Consider the following 19,055-nt stretch of genomic DNA (forward strand, 5'->3'; position numbering starts at 1 on the left):
TCACACAAAGCAGCCTGTAAGAACACATATACAGAACATACCAAATGATTGGACAGTGTAACCTAACATTCAGATGAGACATTAGCTTAATACAGTAACAGAAAACTAACTAAGTTGCAATAATGGACTTGTAAAGGAGACAGTTTGGACGAGTTTTCCCTCCAATCGGTTATCAATGCCTCGTTCTGCCACCTTTGCTGACTCTATTTGATCACATCTCAGTGTTCAAAAAGTAAAGATGATAAAAGGCCGTATCTGAGCCACAGTTCTACGGTCTGACTGTCTCAATGATTTGATGGATTTGTCTGGAATGTTGATTGCTTTGACATAGAAAAGCACAGCTGAGTCAGGCACTCTCTCGCAAACACATACAGCACACACACACACACCACACACACACACACACACACACACACACACACACACACACACACACACACACACACACACACACACACACACACACACACACACACACACAAACATCACGGAAGGAAAACACCAATACCGACACTATTCTTTATAGAGATTTCAGAGTTTTTCTATTTCTCTTGGAACAAAATGTCCAGAAAGCCATACTCAAGATGACAAACAATGTAAAAATGGTACAGGAACCTTCCAGCTGAGTTTGAACGATACTGATATTGTGTATAACACCTTGTCAATCAACAGAGTGAAAGGCAAGGGTTCACATTTGTTTTAATATTTTATTTGTTGGTAGTGATCCAGGTACAAGGAAGGAAAAGAACTTAGATGTATCTTACAGGACATGGAGATGGGACTTGTAAAAGTTTTCCTGTTCTTGGACAAGGACATGCAAGTGAATACAGAAGGTTGTTTACAGGAAAGATGTGAGAATGTATAAATTGCATTGGAGAGAGGGTATCACCTTGCCCCGCACTGTAAAGAAAGACAACTTCCTATTTTTGCCTTTCTTTAATCCTCTTTTTTTGCAAAAAGGCAACACACAGATCCAACAATACTGAGAAAAGTAACAAAAGAGAGGGAAAGTACTTCTCAACCTCCCAAAAAATAACATTTGTATCTATTGTCGTATCAAGCAAATGAGGAACATATCGCTGTTTGTGTTTGGAAAAGGTTTTAGTTTTTTTTGTTTTGAGATGAGAGGAAGCAGAGTAGATAACATGCAGGACCGAGTGACTCGGGTATCTCTGACAACTAATGACAGCATGGCACCTGGAGAGACCATCAAGTCCTTTTGGCCTAGCTCAGGGATGGGCAAGTCCAGTCCTCAGGGGGCCTGATTGGTGTCACACTTTTGCCTCAGCCTCCACTAACACACCTGACTTCAATGATCAACCAATCATGACCTTCAGTTTTGAATGCAATTATTTTGATCAGCTGTGTTTGCTCGGGATGGGGACAAAGTGTGACAGCACTCCGTCCCTGAGGACTGGAGTCGTCCATCACCGAGCCTTCTCCAACAGAAAAAAAAGACATTTCTTTTAATATTCCACAAATCTTTATGCATATTTCACAATATACCTTTTTATTATCATTTTAATAAATACAAAACAACAACACAGTGATTTAAAGGAAAACCATGAGTATTAAAAAGACAAAAACGCATTAGACATTAGAAATATCGATATTAATTTGGTATGTTCTGTTACTGACATCTTGCCTTAAGGTGGATGGACCAGCACTTTAAACTTGGAATTAAAACCACTGGCGAAAAATAAATGAAACAGGACAGCATCGTACATAAAAGGGGGATATCTTTCAGCAATGAAACTGGAATGAAATAACTGAGTGGAGATGCATATGAATATATACACATATATACACACATACATGAACACCGCCAGAATGTAAAATAACCTGAGATACTCCTTGCACCTCATTTCCAGAACACTGGCCACTAGGTTGATGATATGATATGACAGTGACATAAATGTGACAGTACAACAGCATATCTGACAACGCCTTCAGTTTCCTTTCCAGCTCTCCTTTTATCAACATTAAGCAGTACTAAAGAAGACACAAAAGAAACATTGAACCAGTAAAATTGTGAACGGTGATTTTGAAAACATTATTAAGCAGTACTTTTGAGTCCATAAAAGGCATACAAAGAAACAGGCTTTAAGAAAAAGGATAAGAACATTGTTTGAAAAGATATAAATTGAACATCCGAGGCTGAGTAGTTCCACGCGGCCGGCAGAAGGAACACGTGTTGTGACTGTTAGGCAGATAGAAAGTAGTGGTCTATGCTGTAGAGACAGAGGCAGTGGGATCTGCTACTGCAGGTGGCTCTTCTCCATTCTGACTGTACTCTACCTGCCTTCCTCTCCACTATCTGATGCATTTTGGGAATTTGAGTCCCAATAGGGAGTCTAGTTAGTGCTCTATTGTATGCTAATCAGAACACAGTACTATACTTCAGGGTAGGGACTGCAGTGCTCTGACTGAAACAGATACAAAACAGGCCACTGTGTTGTTTTCCATGGGATGCCATGGATGTGGAGTACATTGAGTGCTCTAAATAAATTAAGAAAACATCATTTAAAATGGATGACAAAATAAAATGTTGACTTTTGGACAAAACAAAAAGGACCTATCCTAAATCTTCTTTCCTGGCAATAGAGAAATCCTTTAGTATCAATGTTAGTTATTTCTACAACTGGGTTCAACCCAATCCAGAGTTTATCAAAAGGAAGGGATGATCAAAAGGAAGTCCTTTGTCAGTGTTAGATTATAGATCAGACCTTCTGAACCATGGCTTTGAGGCTCTTCATAGTGTATTTTAAGTGCTGTGGCTTCAGATTATACAAACGGATTATACAAATGATCTTCGGATGAAAACAAAAACTCAAGAATTCAATGAAAATAGAATCAAAGAAGATGAGATGAAGATAGAATCAAATAAATAGTGTTCAAACGCTGGAATGAAGATGAGGGTCCAGCTAGACGTCCATTGTGGCTGTGTTATGTTCTGAAAACAAGACAATGCTTGGACAGCCTCACAACTGCCAGCTCTAACAAGTCTATATCAGCCCATTTGTAGGACTATACGGTTTACAATAGAATCAGATTATGTAGGATCGAAGCTAATCCAATAATCAACTCATAGTTAGAGGAGAGACAAGTCATCATCTTGCTCATAGCCTCTGTACACATTGAACAAGCCCCCCCCTCTCTGCCTCTTCTCTGGCCCCCTACCTCAAAGACACTAACAAACCCCATCTTCTTTCTGATTAGTCCTAACTTGGGAATGGGCATCCATTTAGTTGCTGTCCATAAGCAACCCCTCACTCTTTAATATCTCTCTGTACATTAGTATATAATTTCTCATCTCTCTACAGAAACTCCTCTTCAAATGTTGGTCCTTCTCTTCCTGTCAGTAGGAGCTATGCTTTTGTGCTTATCACCAAAAATCACAGTGCAAAAAAACAATAATTAATAATAATAATTATAATAATGAATCAATGATAGCTATTAACAAATGATGGATTATAAAACAATTATTTTATGGCACAACAGCCTATCAATTCAAATATAATACAAATGACTAGATATAACCAAGAGGACGCTCAAACTGAAGTCGGCTTTGCATAGCAATGCAACAACAACGTAAAGACTCTATTTACAGGAAACAAGATGCACTTTTTTCCCCCAAGGTTCTTTTGAAAATGAGTTTTCTCATATAGACGTTTTCACTGTTTTGTTTAGTTGCTATTGTCTGACTGAAAAAAAAACAAAGGTGGGAGGTGAGAAATAATTTAGCTGAGGACAACAACATAGTGGGATGTACCGTATGTATGTCTGTGTTTATACAGCACATTTACAGTTCTGTTATGGTGGTCATCATCGTCATCTTCCTGCTCCTCTCCTCTGATAATACACAAAGAAAGACAAAGTTCATTGCACCAGTCGGGTGAGGCTTCATTCTGATGAGGACGACGAGGCTTTTTCTCCAGTTCAGTTCAGATCCTACTGCAGGCAGGTCACTCTGTGAGAGAGACAGAGAGAACAGCAATGTCAGGACAAAGCAATATCTTTAACAAAATGCTATACATTAAATCAATATAGTTACCTATAGTATCACAACGCCTTTTTGCAATAAGATGGTAAACAAGAATGGTGTAATACGTACATAACTCGCCCGCGTAATGTCCAGGTCCGTTGGTCCCCAGGTAGTCGCTATGGTCTGTGGCAGCCCGTTGGTGTGGCCCTCGAGGCCCCTCTCCCTTGCGTGGCCCCGTGGAGCCCTTGGAGGAGGCTGTCCCAGAGGAGCTGTGGCCCCCGGGGGAGGGGAACGAGGGTTTACTGTAGGGGGGCAGGCACCCCGCTTCTGGACAAACACACAGAGGGAAACAATTCATATTGTCACTACTAACCCTGATTGTAGTCGGGAAGTTGACACTTTTTTCTTTTAATTGAACCTTTATTTTACCAGGCAGGTCAATTAAGAATACATTCTTAGAATACGTGCATTGCAAGAAGAAAAATGGCTCCTGTGGGGCTGGGGGCAAGGTGAATACATTCTCTTTCACTGACATGACATGGGGAGGGGCAACACAAGGATAGAGCGTTTTACAACATGGTGGTTTATAGATTCATTATGGGGCTAGGTATGTGTTTGGGCAGGTGCATGTGGATAGGCGGGGTGGTGGTGGTTGCAGAAGGTGCTACAGTGAGACAGAGAGTCTGTTGGCAGACCTCACTTCTAATGACATCTGCAGTGTGTTGGTGCCAGCAGGCAGTGTGGGCTCACACATGGGTCCCTCAGCTAACACCCCTTTGAAGGGGAGAAAGGCAACTACAGAGGGGTTAGTGTCTGCTGTGACATAACCTGCTACAGGTCAGTATATTGTAGCTCTGACCTACTGTGACATACTCTGCTACAGGTCAGTATATTGTAGCTCTGACCTGCTGTGACATACCCTGCTACAGGTCAGTATATTGAAGCTCTGACCTGCTGTGACATACCCTGCTACAGGTCAGAATATTGTAGCTCTGACCTGCTGTGACATACCCTGCTACAGGTCAGTATATTGTAGCTCTGACCTACTGTGACATACCCTGCTACCCTGCTACAGGTCAGTATATTGTATCTCTAGATATAGAGGTCTATAGATATATAGCATGGGCTTGTCTTGACCCCTCAGAACTCTGCTGTGTGTCAGTCAACTTGGAGGGCCTTCTGAAATCTGCTGTGTGTCAGTCAACTTGGAGGGCCTTCTGAACTTTGCTGTGTATCAGTCAACTTGGAGGGCCTTCTGAAATCTGCTGTGTGTCAGTCAACTTGCAGGGCCTTCTGAACTCTGCTGTGTATCAGTCAACTTGGAGGGCCTTCTGAACTCTGCTGTATATCAGTCAACTTGGAGGGCCTTCTGAACTCTGCTGTATATCAGTCAACTTGGAGGGCCTTCTGAACTCTGCTGTGTATCAGTCAACTTTGAGGGCCTTCTGAACTCTGCTGTGTATCAGTCAACTTTGAGGGCCTTCTGAACTCTGCTGTGTATCAGTCAACTTTGAGGGCCTTCTGAACTCTGCTGTGTATCAGTCAACTTGGAGGGCCTTCTGAACTCTGCTGTGTATCAGTCAACTTGGAGGGCCTTCTGAACTCTGCTGTGTGTCAGTCAACTTGGAGGGCCTTCTGAACTCTGCTGTGTATCAGTCAACTTGCAGGGCCTTCTGAACTCTGCTGTGTATCAGTCAACTTGGAGGGCCTTCTGAAATCTGCTGTGTGTCAGTCAACTTGGAGGGCCTTCTGAACTCTGCTCTGTATCAGTCAACTTGGAGGGCCTTCTGAACTCTGCTGTATATCAGTCAACTTGGAGGGCCTTCTGAACTCTGCTGGCTATCAGTCAACTTGGAGGGCCTTCTGAACTCTGCTGGCTATCAGTCAATATGGAGGGCCTTCTGAACTCTGCTGTGTATCAGTCAACTTGGAGGGCCTTCTGAACTCTGCTGTGTATCAGTCAACTTGGAGGGCCTTCTGAACTCTGCTGTGTGTCAGTCAACTTGGAGGGCCTTCTGAACTCTGCTGTGTGTCAGTCAACTTGCAGGGCCTTCTGAACTCTGCTGTGTATCAGTCAACTTGGAGGGCCTTCTGAACTCTGCTGTGTATCAGTCAACTTGGAGGGCCTTCTGAACTCTGCTGTGTATCAGTCAACTTGGAGGGCCTTCTGAACTCTGCTGTGTATCAGTCAACTTGGAGGGCCTTCTGAACTCTGCTGTATATCAGTCAACTTGGAGGGCCTTCTGAACTCTGCTGTATATCAGTCAACTTGGAGGGCCTTCTGAACTCTGCTGTATATCAGTCAACTTGGAGGGCCTTCTGAACTCTGCTGTATATCAGTCAACTTGGAGGGCCTTCTGAACTCTGCTGTGTATCAGTCAACTTGGAGGGCCTTCTGAACTCTGCTGTATATCAGTCAACTTGGAGGGCCTTCTGAACTCTGCTGTATATCAGTCAACTTGGAGGGCCTTCTGAACTCTGCTGTGTGTCAGTCAACATGGAGGGCCTTCTGAACTCTGCTGTGTATCAGTCAACTTGGAGGGCCTTCTGAACTCTGCTGTGTATCAGTCAACTTGGAGAGCCTTCTGAACTCTGCTGTGTGTCAGTCAACTTGGAGGGCCTTCTGAACTCTGCTGTGTGTCAGTCAACTTGCAGGGCCTTCTGAAATCTGCTGTGTATCAGTCAACTTGGAGGGCCTTCTGAACTCTGCTGTGTATCAGTCAACTTGGAGGGCCTTCTGAACTCTGCTGTATATCAGTCAACTTGGAGGGCCTTCTGAACTCTGCTGTATATCAGTCAACTTGGAGGGCCTTCTGAACTCTGCTGTGTATCAGTCAACTTGGAGGGCCTTCTGAACTCTGCTGTATATCAGTCAACTTGGAGGGCCTTCTGAACTCTGCTGTATATCAGTCAACTTGGAGGGCCTTCTGAACTCTGCTGTATATCAGTCAACTTGGAGGGCCTTCTGAACTCTGCTGTATATCAGTCAACTTGGAGGGCCTTCTGAACTCTGCTGTGTATCAGTCAACTTGGAGGGCCTTCTGAACTCTGCTGTATATCAGTCAACTTGGAGGGCCTTCTGAACTCTGCTGTATATCAGTCAACTTGGAGGGCCTTCTGAACTCTGCTGTGTGTCAGTCAACATGGAGGGCCTTCTGAACTCTGCTGTGTATCAGTCAACTTGGAGGGCCTTCTGAAATCTGCTGTATATCAGTCAACTTGGAGGGCCTTCTGAACTCTGCTGGCTATCAGTCAACTTGGAGGGCCTTCTGAACTCTGCTGTGTATCAGTCAACTTGGAGGGCCTTCTGAACTCTGCTGTGTATCAGTCAACTTGGAGGGCCTTCTGAACTCTGCTGTGTATCAGTCAACTTGGAGGGCCTTCTGAACTCTGCTGTATATCAGTCAACTTGGAGGGCCTTCTGAACTCGGCTGTGTATCAGTCAACTTGGAGGGCCTTCTGAACTCTGCTGTGTATCAGTCAACTTGGAGGGCCTTCTGTACTTGGCTGTGTATCAGTCAACTTGGAGGGCCTTCTGAACTCTGCTGTGTATCAGTCAACTTGGAGTACACCTTTTATAGAATCTGATGAGTGTGACACCTCTCTGTGTTTCCTGGTCTGTCAGTCTGTCATTCTGCCTGCCTCTCTGTTGGTCGTTCTGTCTGTCTGCTTCAGTGTCTGCCTCTCTGTCTGTTTGCCCTGGCACAGACAGGATTGGAACACAGCTTGGTGAGGTCTAATGACTCCACACACAGACAGGATAGGAACACAGCATGGTGAGGTCTAATGACTCCACACACAGACAGGATAGGAACACAGCATGGTGAGGTCTAATGACTCCACACACAGACAGGATAGGAACACAGCATGGTGAGGTCTAATGACTCCACACACAGACAGGATAGGAACACAGCATGGTGAGGTCTAATGACTCCACACACAGACAGGATAGGAACACAGCTTGGTGAGGTCTAATGACTCCACACACAGACAGGATAGGAACACAGCCTGGTGAGGTCTAATGACTCCACACACAGACAGGATAGGAACACAGCATGGTGAGGTCTAATGACTCCACACACAGACAGGATAGGAACACAGCATGGTGAGGTCTAATGACTCCACACACAGACAGGATAGGAACACAGCATGGTGAGGTCTAATGACTCCACACACAGACAGGATAGGAACACAGCTTGGTGAGGTCTAATGACTCCACACACAGACAGGATAGGAACACAGCCTGGTGAGGTCTAATGACTCCACACACAGACAGGATAGGAACACAGCATGGTGAGGTCTAATGACTCCACACACAGACAGGATAGGAACACAGCCTGGTGAGGTCTAATGACTCCACACACAGACAGGATAGGAACACAGCATGGTGAGGTCTAATGACTCCACACACAGACAGGATAGGAACACAGCATGGTGAGGTCTAATGACTCCACACACAGACAGGATAGTAACACAGCTTGGTGAGGTCTAATGACTCCACACACAGACAGGATAGTAACACAGCTTGGTGAGGTCTAATGACTCCACACACAGACAGGATAGGAACACAGCATGGTGAGGTCTAATGACTCCACACACAGACAGGATAGGAACACAGCTTGGTGAGGTCTAATGACTCCACACACAGACAGGATAGGAACACAGCATGGTGAGGTCTAATGACTCCACACACAGACAGGATAGGAACACAGCATGGTGAGGTCTAATGACTCCACACACAGACAGGATAGGAACACAGCATGGTGAGGTCTAATGACTCCACACACAAACAGATGGGTGGAGTTGTGGAGTAGCCACTGTTTGTCTGAGAGGGGAAAGCTGGGGAATTAGAATTCATCTGCGTGGCTGGGGCCTCCTGCCTGGACTGGGCTGGAGCCGGACACCATTGCTGACAACTACAGGCTGTGTGTGTGTGTGTGTGTGTGTGTGTGTGTGGGGGGGTGGTTCTGGAAGACAAGTACAAGTGACAGACAGTGCAATCTGTTCATGGGAGCTGAGTCTCCTCTGAGATTGAACACCAGGGTTTAGTAAAGGGTCTGGTCTGCCAAGGCACCGCAGCCACCAGGACCCTGCTGTCACACAGTTAAGGGCTCTGGATCTCTCTTTCTGCTGACCTAACCACAGGTCTACTCGCTCCATACTCTGATGTGGAATATGAGTTCTATCCTACTGTTCTAAAGTAATGTTCGCTCACATCCAACACAAGTGCAGTATACAAGAAATTGGCATCTTCAAATTAGAATGAACACCTGCACACTGAATGGAATTTGTGGATCAGGTCTGAGTCTTTCTGACAATATGCTGGCATTCTGATTTGCTTCTACCCTCCAGTCCTGTACCTGTTTTGTGTCCCCTGCGTGGGTCTTCTCCTCGGTCTATGGATGCTAGTCTGTCCTGGGCCTGGCAGTGCCGTTCCAGAGAGGTGCGTGTCTGTCTGTCCATGCAGCTCTTCATCTCCTCCAGCCCAGACATGGGCTGGCGCTCCAGGGACGATGCCTGCCTCTCGGCTGGGGGCCCATTCCGCCTACACTACGGGCCCCCTGGGTATAACCTGGTCCCTGGATGGGCGGGGGGTCAGGGGGAGGAGGTAGGTCTGGGAGGGAGGGAGGCGTGATATGGTTAACTACAAGGTTACAGTCTGGTGATATATCAGTAATCAGTCAATCAGTATTAATCAGTAATTGTAATGTAGTCCAAGTCCTCATAGATCAGGGCTCTCCAACTCTGTTACTGGAGAGCTCTCCTCTTGTAGCTTTACTCCAACCCTGTTACTGGAGAGCTCTCCTCTTGTAGCTTTACTCCAACCCTGTTACTGGATAGCTATCCTCCTGTAGCTTTACTCCAACCCTGTTACTGGAGAGCTCTCCTCTTGTAGCTTTACTCCAACCCTGTTACTGGATAGCTCTCCTCCTGTAGCTTTACTCCAACCCTGTTACTGGAGAGCTCTCCTCCTGTAGCTTTACTCCAACCCTGTTACTGGAGAGCTCTCCTCCTGTATCTTTACTCCAACCCTGTTACTGGAGAGCTATCCTCCTGTAGCTTTTAGCCAACCCTGTTACTGGAGAGCTCTCCTCCTGTAGCTTTACTCCAACCCTGTTACTGGAGAGCTATCCTCCTGTAGCTTTACTCCAACCCTGTTACTGGAGAGCTATCCTCCTGTAGCTTTTCGCCAACCCTGTTATTGGAGAGCTCTCCTCCTGTAGCTTTACTCCAACCCTGTTACTGGATAGCTATCCTGCTGTAGCTTTACTCCAACCCTGTTACTGGAGAGCTCTCCTCTTGTAGCTTTACTCCAACCCTGTTACTGGATAGCTATCCTCCTGTAGCTTTACTCCAAACATGTTACTGGAGAGCTCTCCTCCTGTAGCTTTACTCCAACCCTGTTACCGGAGAGCTCTCCTCCGGTAGCTTTACTCCAACCCTGTTACTGGAGAGCTCTCCTCCTGTAGCTTACCTCCAACCCTGTTACTGGAGAGCTCTCCTCCTGTAGCTTTACTCCAACCCTGTTACTGGAGAGCTATCCTCCTGTAGCTTTTAGCCAACCCTGTTACTGGAGAGCTCTCCTCCTGTAGCTTTACTCCAACCCTGTTATTGGAGAGCTATCCTCCTGTAGCTTTACTCCAACCCTGTTACTGGAGAACTATCCTCCTGTAGCTTTTCGCCAACCCTGTTACTGGAGAGCTCTCCTCTTGTAGCTTTACTCCAACTCTGTTACTGGATAGCTATCCTCCTGTAGCTTTTCTCCAACCCCAGTTGTACAGTAACTACCCTGATTCAGATTTTCAACCTGCTAATTATTAGAATCATGTGCTCTAGATTAGGTTTGGAGTGAAAACCTACAGGACGGTATCTCTCCAGGAACAGGGTTGGAGTAAAAACCTACAGGACGGTATCTCTCCAGGAACAGGGTTATAGTGAAAACCTACAGGACGGTATCTCTCCAGGAACAGGGTTGGAGTAAAAACCTACAGGACAGTATCTCTCCAGGAACAGGGTTGGAGTAAAAACCTACAGGACGGTATCTCTCCAGGAACAGGGTTGGAGTAAAAACCTACAGGTGGATTCTCTCCAGGAACAGGGTTGGAGTAAAAACCTCCAGGACGGTATCTCTCCAGGAACAGGGTTGGAGTAAAAACCTCCAGGATGGTATCTCTCCAGGAACAGGGTTATAGTGAAAACCTACAGGACGGTATCTCTCCAGGAACAGGGTTGGAGTAAAAACCTACAGGTGGATTCTCTCCAGGAACAGGGTTGGAGTATAAACCTACAGGAGGATATCTCTCCAGGAACAGGGTTGGAGTAAAAACCTACAGGTGGATTCTCTCCAGGAACAGGGTTGGAGTAAAAACCTACAAGACGGTATCTCTCCAGGAACAGGTTTGGAGTGAAAACCTACAGGACGGTATCTCTCCAAGAACAGGGTTGAAGAGCCCTGTTATAGATAATGAGTAAGTTGTGTCAGAGGTAACTCTTTACTGAGACAAAGTTCTGGGAAGCTTCTGGTTCAAACACCGTGCCACCCCAGCGTCTTCTCTTACCGTCTGCACTGGCGTCTCTCCTGTGGGGCGCCGTGCCCTGTCCCCGGGGCTTGCGGGTGGGCCGGGCAGCCCTCTGGTGGCCCAGGCTATGTGTGCCCACAGTGCTGCCATCTGTAGAGAAGGGACTGCTGGGCCGGGCCCGGTGGGACAGTCCTTTACCTGGAGGAGGAGGGAGAGAAGAAGACAGAGAGGCCACTAGGTTAGTGGAGGTACTGAGAGGAACATGGAGAGAGGGGAGTTAAGGAGCATGCCTGGGAAGAGAATGTTGATTTCCAAGCAGGAAGCTCACATGATCCCATGGAAGGTTCAGTTCATCAGTCAAATGTAAAAAATCCTCAAAATCACACCATTATTTTGACAATGAGAAAGTACAGGCAGTGTTAGAAGCCTGCAAAGAAATCACCAGTGTTCACCCAGATAATTGTCCTCTATCCCAAGTTCGTAGGAGTCAGTGTGCAAAGCTGGAGGAAGGTTAGAGTTGAATCAAGGTTTGTATCCTTTGTTCAGCCACATATTGTAGAGCCATGCAGATTCTCCACCAAAACAGCAGTAGAGGAGAAAACACCAGCCAGCATATGTCAGGAAGTAGATCAATGTCCTTCTGGGTCATATAGAGTTTCCAGAGAGAACAGGCTGGAGGGGCTCCACTCCTCATATACCAACCTCTCTTGGCCAGGCTGGTGCCCTCCAGGTGGTAGCCTGCCTTGTCAGCGGCTGCCACCAGGGCCTGGGCGAAGCTACAGTGGGTGTAGAGGGATCCATCAGAGGAGCTGCCCACACTGGACCTGTGGCTGGAGTAGTGACGGTCATCTTCCTCTGAGGCTGACCCCCAGCCGTTAACCATGGACCCTGAGGGACACCGCCAGCTAGAGCATCAGAGATGTGCATGTGTGTGTGTTCACAAAGCAAGTAACAATTTTTGATATCCAACCGCACCATGTTTATAGCCTACAGACCCCAACCGAGGAAATTCCACGGACACAAAAACCCTTGAATGATATTCCATACTGAACATCTTCACTGTGGCTATAGGTTTCAATGGATTCATGTGCTGTGTAATCTTATAATGAGAGTTAATATCAAGTTTCATCTCAGATGGGTTTCTCTGTGCTGGAGGGGCTCTTGTGTTCTGGCATGTCACTAGTAGTTTTTTACACTCATTCTGTTCTGGCCCGCCCCTCTCGTCACACACACACACATAAACATGCGCACACACACACGTTGATGGACAACATAACCGTGGCCTCTTGAGTTTGGCCTGTGTTTGAAAGAGAAAAGTAACACACCTGTCCAGAATTGAGTCCCAGTATTACCTCAGGTGACACACCTGTCCAGAGCTGAGTCCCAGTATTACCTCAGGTGACACACCTGTCCAGAGCTGAGTACCAGTATTACCTCAGGTGACACACCTGTCCAGAGCTGAGTACCAGTATTACCTCAGGTGACACACCTGTCCAGAGCTGAGTCCCAGTATTACCTCAGGTGACACACCTGTCCAGAGCTGAGTCCCAGTATTACCTCAGGTGACACACCTGTCCAGAGCTGAGTCCCAGTATTACCTCAGGTGACACACCTGTCCAGAGCTGAGTCCCAGTATTACCTCAGGTGACACACCTGTCCAGAGCTGAGTCCCAGTATTACCTCAGGTGACACACCTGTCCAGAGCTGAGTCCCAGTATTACCTCAGGTGACACACCTGTCCAGAGCTGAGTCCCAGTATTACCTCAGGTGACACACCTGTCCAGAGCTGAGTCCCAGTATTACCTCAGGTGACACACCTGTCCAGAGCTGAGTCCCAGTATTACCTCAGGTGACACACCTGTCCAGAGCTGAGTCCCAGTATTACCTCAGGTGACACACCTGTCCAGAGCTGAGTCCCAGTATTACCTCAGGTGACACACCTGTCCAGAGCTGAGTCCCAGTATTACCTCAGGTGACACACCTGTCCAGAGCTGAGTCCCAGTATTACCTCAGGTGACACACCTGTACAGAGCTGAGTCCCAGTATTACCTCAGGTGACACACCTGTACAGAGCTGAGTCCCAGTATTACCTCAGGTGACACACCTGTCCAGAGCTGAGTCCCAGTATTACCTCAGGTGACACACCTGTCCAGAGCTGAGTCCCAGTATTACCTCAGGTGACACACCTGTCCACAGCTAAGTCCCAGTATTACCTCAGGTGTCACACCTGTCCAGAGTTGAGTCCCAGTATTACCTCAGGTGACACACCTGTCCAGAGCTGAGTCCCAGTATTACCTCAGGTGACACACCTGTCCAGAGCTGAGTCCCAGTATTACCTCAGGTGACACGGATGAAGCAGCTCACTAAACAGTGTTGAATCAAACACCTAATGGTTTAACAGTAGAAACACCTGGCTCTCGTATCATGCCTTGTTAAAGCACTCCACACTCTGTGGAAAGTCCTGCAGCATTGACTTAGCAATAATGCCAAATTGATCACTTAAATTCCAAGATGGCATAGGAGTGAGATGTCTGTTTTGATTGTCTTGTCCCATCCATTGTATACAGTGCCTTGCGAAAGTATTCGGCCCCCTTGAACTTTGCGACCTTTTGCCACATTTCAGGCTTCAAACATAAAGATATAAAACTGTATTTTTTTTGTGAAGAATCAACAACAAGTGGGACACAATCATGAAGTGTAACGACATTTATTGGATATTTCAAACTTTTTTAACAAATCAAAAACTGAAAAATTGGGCTTGCAAAATTATTCAGCCCCCTTAAGTTAATACTTTGTAGCGCCACCTTTTGCTGTGATTACAGCTGTAAGTCGCTTGGGGTATGTCTCTATCAGTTTTGCACATTGAGAGACTGAAATTTTTTCCCATTCCTCCTTGCAAAACAGCTCGAGCTCAGTGAGGTTGGATGGAGAGCATTTATGAGCATTTTTTGCATTGTTGCCAGTTTTCAGTTCTTTCCACAGATTCTCGATTGGATTCAGGTCTGGAATTTGACTTGGCCATTCTAACACCTGGATATGTTTATTTTTGAACCATTCCATTGTAGATTTTGCTTTATGTTTTGGATCATTGTCTTGTTGGAAGACAAATCTCCGTCCCAGTCTCAGGTCTTTTGCAGACTCCATCAGGTTTTCTTCCAGAATGGTCCTGTATTTGGCTCCATCCATCTTCCCATCAATTTTAACCATCTTCCCTGTCCCTGCTGAAGAAAAGCAGGCCCAAACCAGGATGATGCCACCACCATGTTTGACAGTGGGTATGGTGTGTTCAGGGTGATGAGCTGTGTTGCTTTTACGCCAAACATAACGTTTTGCATTGTTAGCAAAAAGTTCAATTTTGGTTTCATCTGACCAGAGCACCTTCTTCCACATGTTTGGTGTGTCTCCCAGGTGGCTTGTGGTAAACTTTAAACGACACTTTTTATGGATATCTTTAAGAAATGGCTTTCTTCTTGCCACTCTTCCATAAAGGCCATTTTTGTGCAATATACGACTGATTGTTCCCCTATGGACAGAGTCTCCCACCTCAGCTGTAGATCTCTGCAGTTCATCCAGAGTGATCATGGCCTCTTGGCTGCATCTCTGATCAGTCTTCTCCTTGTATGAGCTGAAAGTTTATAGGGACGGCCAGGTCTTGGTAGATTTGCAGTGGTCTGATACTCCTTCCACTTCAATATTATCGCTTGCACAGTGCTCCTTGGGATGTTTAAAGCTTTGGAAATCTTTTTGTATCCAAATCCGGCTTTAAACTTCTTCACAACAGTATCTCGGACCTGCCTGGTGTGTTCCTTGTTCTTCATGATGCTCTCTGCGCTTTTAACGGACCTCTGAGACTATCACAGTACAGGTGCATTTATACGGAGACTTGATTACACACAGGTGGATTGTATTTACCATCATTAGTCATTTAGGTCAACATTGGATCATTCAGAGATCCTCACTGAACTTCTGGAGAGACTTTGCTGCACTGAAAGTAAAGGGGCTGAATCATTTTGCACGCACAATTTTTCAGTTTTTGATTTGTTAAAAAAGTTTGAAATATCCAATAAATGTTGTTCCACTTCATGATTGTGTCCCACTTGTTGTTGATTCTTCACAAAAAAATACAGTTTTATATCTTTATGTTTGAAGCCTGAAATGTGGCAAAAGGTCGCAAAGTTCAAGGGGGCCGAATAATTTCGCAAGGCACTGTATATCATTTTTTTTCTTTGTATATATTTTTTATATTTTTAATCTAATTTTCCATCTAGGGACAAGGTCCTTAATAAAACGTTTTCTTAAAATATATACAAATGTTTGAATACAAACCTCTATGGCGTATCCAGTAAACGCTGTATAGAAAATATATAAATATGCTTTTTTCTATTTTTAAAATGTACAAATGTTCCTGCAACCCGCATCACACAATGTGGTATGGATCTTCTATTTTTAAACTTTAGAACCGGAACCCCCTTCAGTAGCTAGCCTGCTAACTAGCAACTAGCTAGTAGTCAGTTAGCCAATGCTAGCGGTCATCACTGTTAACTCAGACATCGGCCAACCTCAGCCCGGTCAATTCCTGCCAGTCTGCACAGCGCAATATCAACCAAGATAATATCGGACTGCTTGTCTCTACCTCATCTCCGGATTCCTGCCTGATTTATGTATAACTCTGTGTTGTTGTCGCACTGCTTTGCTTTATCTTGGCCAGATCGCAGCTGTAAATGAGAACTTGTTCTTAACAGGCCTACCTGGTTAAATAAAGGTGAAATAAAATAAAGTATGTAAAAATGAATTATATCACTAAACAAAAGAGCAGAGATATGTAGCCCGGTACATCACTGTCAGGAAGATTAAAAGACAATAGGGGAAATGTCTTATGCAAAATAATCATTATCTAGATTTTCCAGAAATACTGGAAACTTAAGGAAACCCTTGTGGAAGGAAGCTGTTTCCATAAAACAGAGCCTATATTGTGAATGTTTCTGGTGAGAGTATGTCTTTATCCTTTCAGAAACTCCTGAAGAAAGCCTTTCCATCGTGCCAACAAAAATATGCCATTCTGGCAGGCGAAACTACAGTCAGCTTAAATGACAGCTTTCTGAGAGGCTTGCTTGGCAGACACAATGAAGTGGCACTTATCCAAACTCACACACACACACAAACACACACACACAATCTCGTGATCCGCAGACAAGCCCATGAGACAAAAATGAAAATAAATGTGGATGTCATGATGAAGAGAAAAGGGGGGATACGGTACAGAGCTCAAATGGAGGAGGAAATGTCATGGGGAGAGAGGGGAGAGGGGAAAGAGGGAGTAGCAGGGATGAGAATGATGATGAGAGGGGAACAGAGGGGATGAGAGGGGTACTGAGATGGGGTCAGTGGGGAACAGAGGGGATGTGAGGGGTACTGAGATGGAGTCAGTGGGGAACAGAGGGGATGTGAGGGGTACTGAGATGGAGTCAGTGGGGAACAGAGGGGATGTGAGGGGTACTGAGATGGAGTCAGTGGGGAACAGAGGGGATGAGAGGGGTACTGAGATGGAGTCAGTGGGGAACAGAGGGGATGAGAGGGTACTGAGATGGAGTCAGTGGGGAACAGAGGGGATGAGAGGGGTACTGAGATGGAGTCAGTGGGGAACAGAGGGGATGTGAGGGGTACTGAGATGGAGTCAGTGGGGAACAGAGGGGATGTGAGGGGGTACTGAGATGGAGTCAGTGGGGAACAGAGGGGATGTGAGGGGTACTGAGATGGAGTCAGTGGGGAACAGAGGGGATGAGAGGGGTACTGAGATGGGGTCAGTGGGGAACAGAGGGGATGAGAGGGGTACTGAGATGGGGTCAGTGGGGAACAGAGGGGATGTGAGGGGTACTGAGATGGGGTCAGTGGGGAACAGAGGGGATGTGAGGGGTACTGAGATGGGGTCAGTGGGGAACAGAGGGGATGAGAGGGGTACTGAGATGGAGTCAGTGGGCAACAGAGGGGATGAGAGGGGTACTGAGATGGAGTCAGTGGGGAACAGAGGGGATGTGAGGGGTACTGAGATGGAGTCAGTGGGGAACAGAGGGGATGAGAGGGGTACTGAGATGGAGTCAGTGGGGAACAGAGGGGATGTGAGGGGTACTGAGATGGGGACAGTGGGGAACAGAGGGGATGAGAGGGGTACTGAGATGGAGTCAGTGGGGAACAGAGGGGATGAGAGGGGTGGTCAGTTGGGAACAGAGGGTGACAGTCACAAGTCTGGCCAAAGCAGGCACAGAGAGGAGCAGGCACACCAGAGGTCTGGCACTCATTCAGACACAGAGAGGAGCAGGCATACCAGAGGTCTGGCACTCATTCAGACACAGAGAGGAGCAGGCATACCAGAGGTCTGGCACTCATTTAGACACAGAGAGGAGCAGGCATACCAGAGGTCTGGCACTCATTCAGACACAGAGAGGTGCAGGCATACCAGAGGTCTGGCACTCATTCAGACACAGAGAGGAGCAGGCATACCAGAGGTATGGCACTCATTCAGACACGGAGAGGAGCAGGCATACCAGATTTCTGGCACTCATTTAGACACAGAGAGGAGCAGGCATACCAGAGGTCTGGCACTCATTCAGACACAGAGAGGAGCAGGCCTACCAGAGGTCTGGCACTCATTCAGACACAGAGAGGAGCAGGCCTACCAGAGATATGGCACTCATTTAGACACAGAGAGGAGCAGGCATACCAGAGGTCTGGCACTCATTCAGACACAGAGAGAGACAGGAGAAGATCGACTAAACCCAAACATGTACCAGCTGTACTGACAGAGTCCCTTTCATACTACACTTCTCATTGGAACACAGCGTTAGTCCAGCACTGTAATTGACGTAAAACTCAATGTCTGATTTATGTTTGTGCATCCCAAGGAAATCAGGAAACTGAGGAAACTCCCTAAAAGTGCTTTTCAATTTCTCGCCCCTGAGCCCTTTCACACCACAACATTGTGGTTTGTGCAGAACCCAGCTTAAACAAGGCCTCAGGGAACTAAAGCTTTCAACCAGCAGCTCACCTTATAACAGCTTTTCTCTCTGAGAAACGATCGGAGCAAATTATCCATAAACTAATGGAAAACTTCAATAAACCTGGGAAACCATGTGACAACTTTAAAACCTTGCACATTCCAATTGTACTGCACTGACTGAAAATACCCAAGACACTAACTACGTTCTGGCCTTTATCTTGCCAGGCTATTTTCTCTCACACTGCTTTTCTCTGAGTTTTCCTTCTAAGAAGAAAAAACAAAGAATGCAATTCCTCTGGGTCCAATCCTCCCACAGAGACTGGTGCAGATAATGAAGTATAAGCAGAGAGAGGCAGTCAAACCAAGGCACTGAGACTTCCTTCCAACTCCACTCCTCCAGCTCAGAACCACTACCTCAGCACATCACATCACACAGTGAGCTTTCAGCCACACTAACTGCTAGTCTCTACTACTCGTGTCTTTGGGACACAGCTAACCATGATACGTCAAGGAAACCTTGATCTTGCTGACATCATGTACTGAAAACGCAATTTAG

General features: G+C 46.2%; 1 protein-coding gene across 1 annotated transcript in view; it reads right to left on the minus strand.

The window, feature by feature from the left end:
• Positions 1-687: 687 nt before the first annotated feature.
• LOC135546641 (roundabout homolog 2-like) overlaps positions 688-19,055 on the minus strand; it is a 651,734-nt gene continuing 633,366 nt past the window's right edge. Inside the window, 6 exon segments of the mRNA XM_064975230.1 lie at positions 688-3,970; positions 4,115-4,312; positions 9,346-9,525; positions 9,528-9,599; positions 11,545-11,703; positions 12,208-12,393. Of these exon segments, the coding sequence (XP_064831302.1) occupies positions 3,969-3,970; positions 4,115-4,312; positions 9,346-9,525; positions 9,528-9,599; positions 11,545-11,703; positions 12,208-12,393 (797 nt within the window). The 3' untranslated portion in view covers positions 688-3,968.

The sequence above is a fragment of the Oncorhynchus masou genome, chromosome 9 (genome assembly GCF_036934945.1).
Source record: "Oncorhynchus masou masou isolate Uvic2021 chromosome 9, UVic_Omas_1.1, whole genome shotgun sequence".
In the NCBI taxonomy this organism is placed as follows: Eukaryota; Metazoa; Chordata; class Actinopteri; order Salmoniformes; family Salmonidae; genus Oncorhynchus; species Oncorhynchus masou.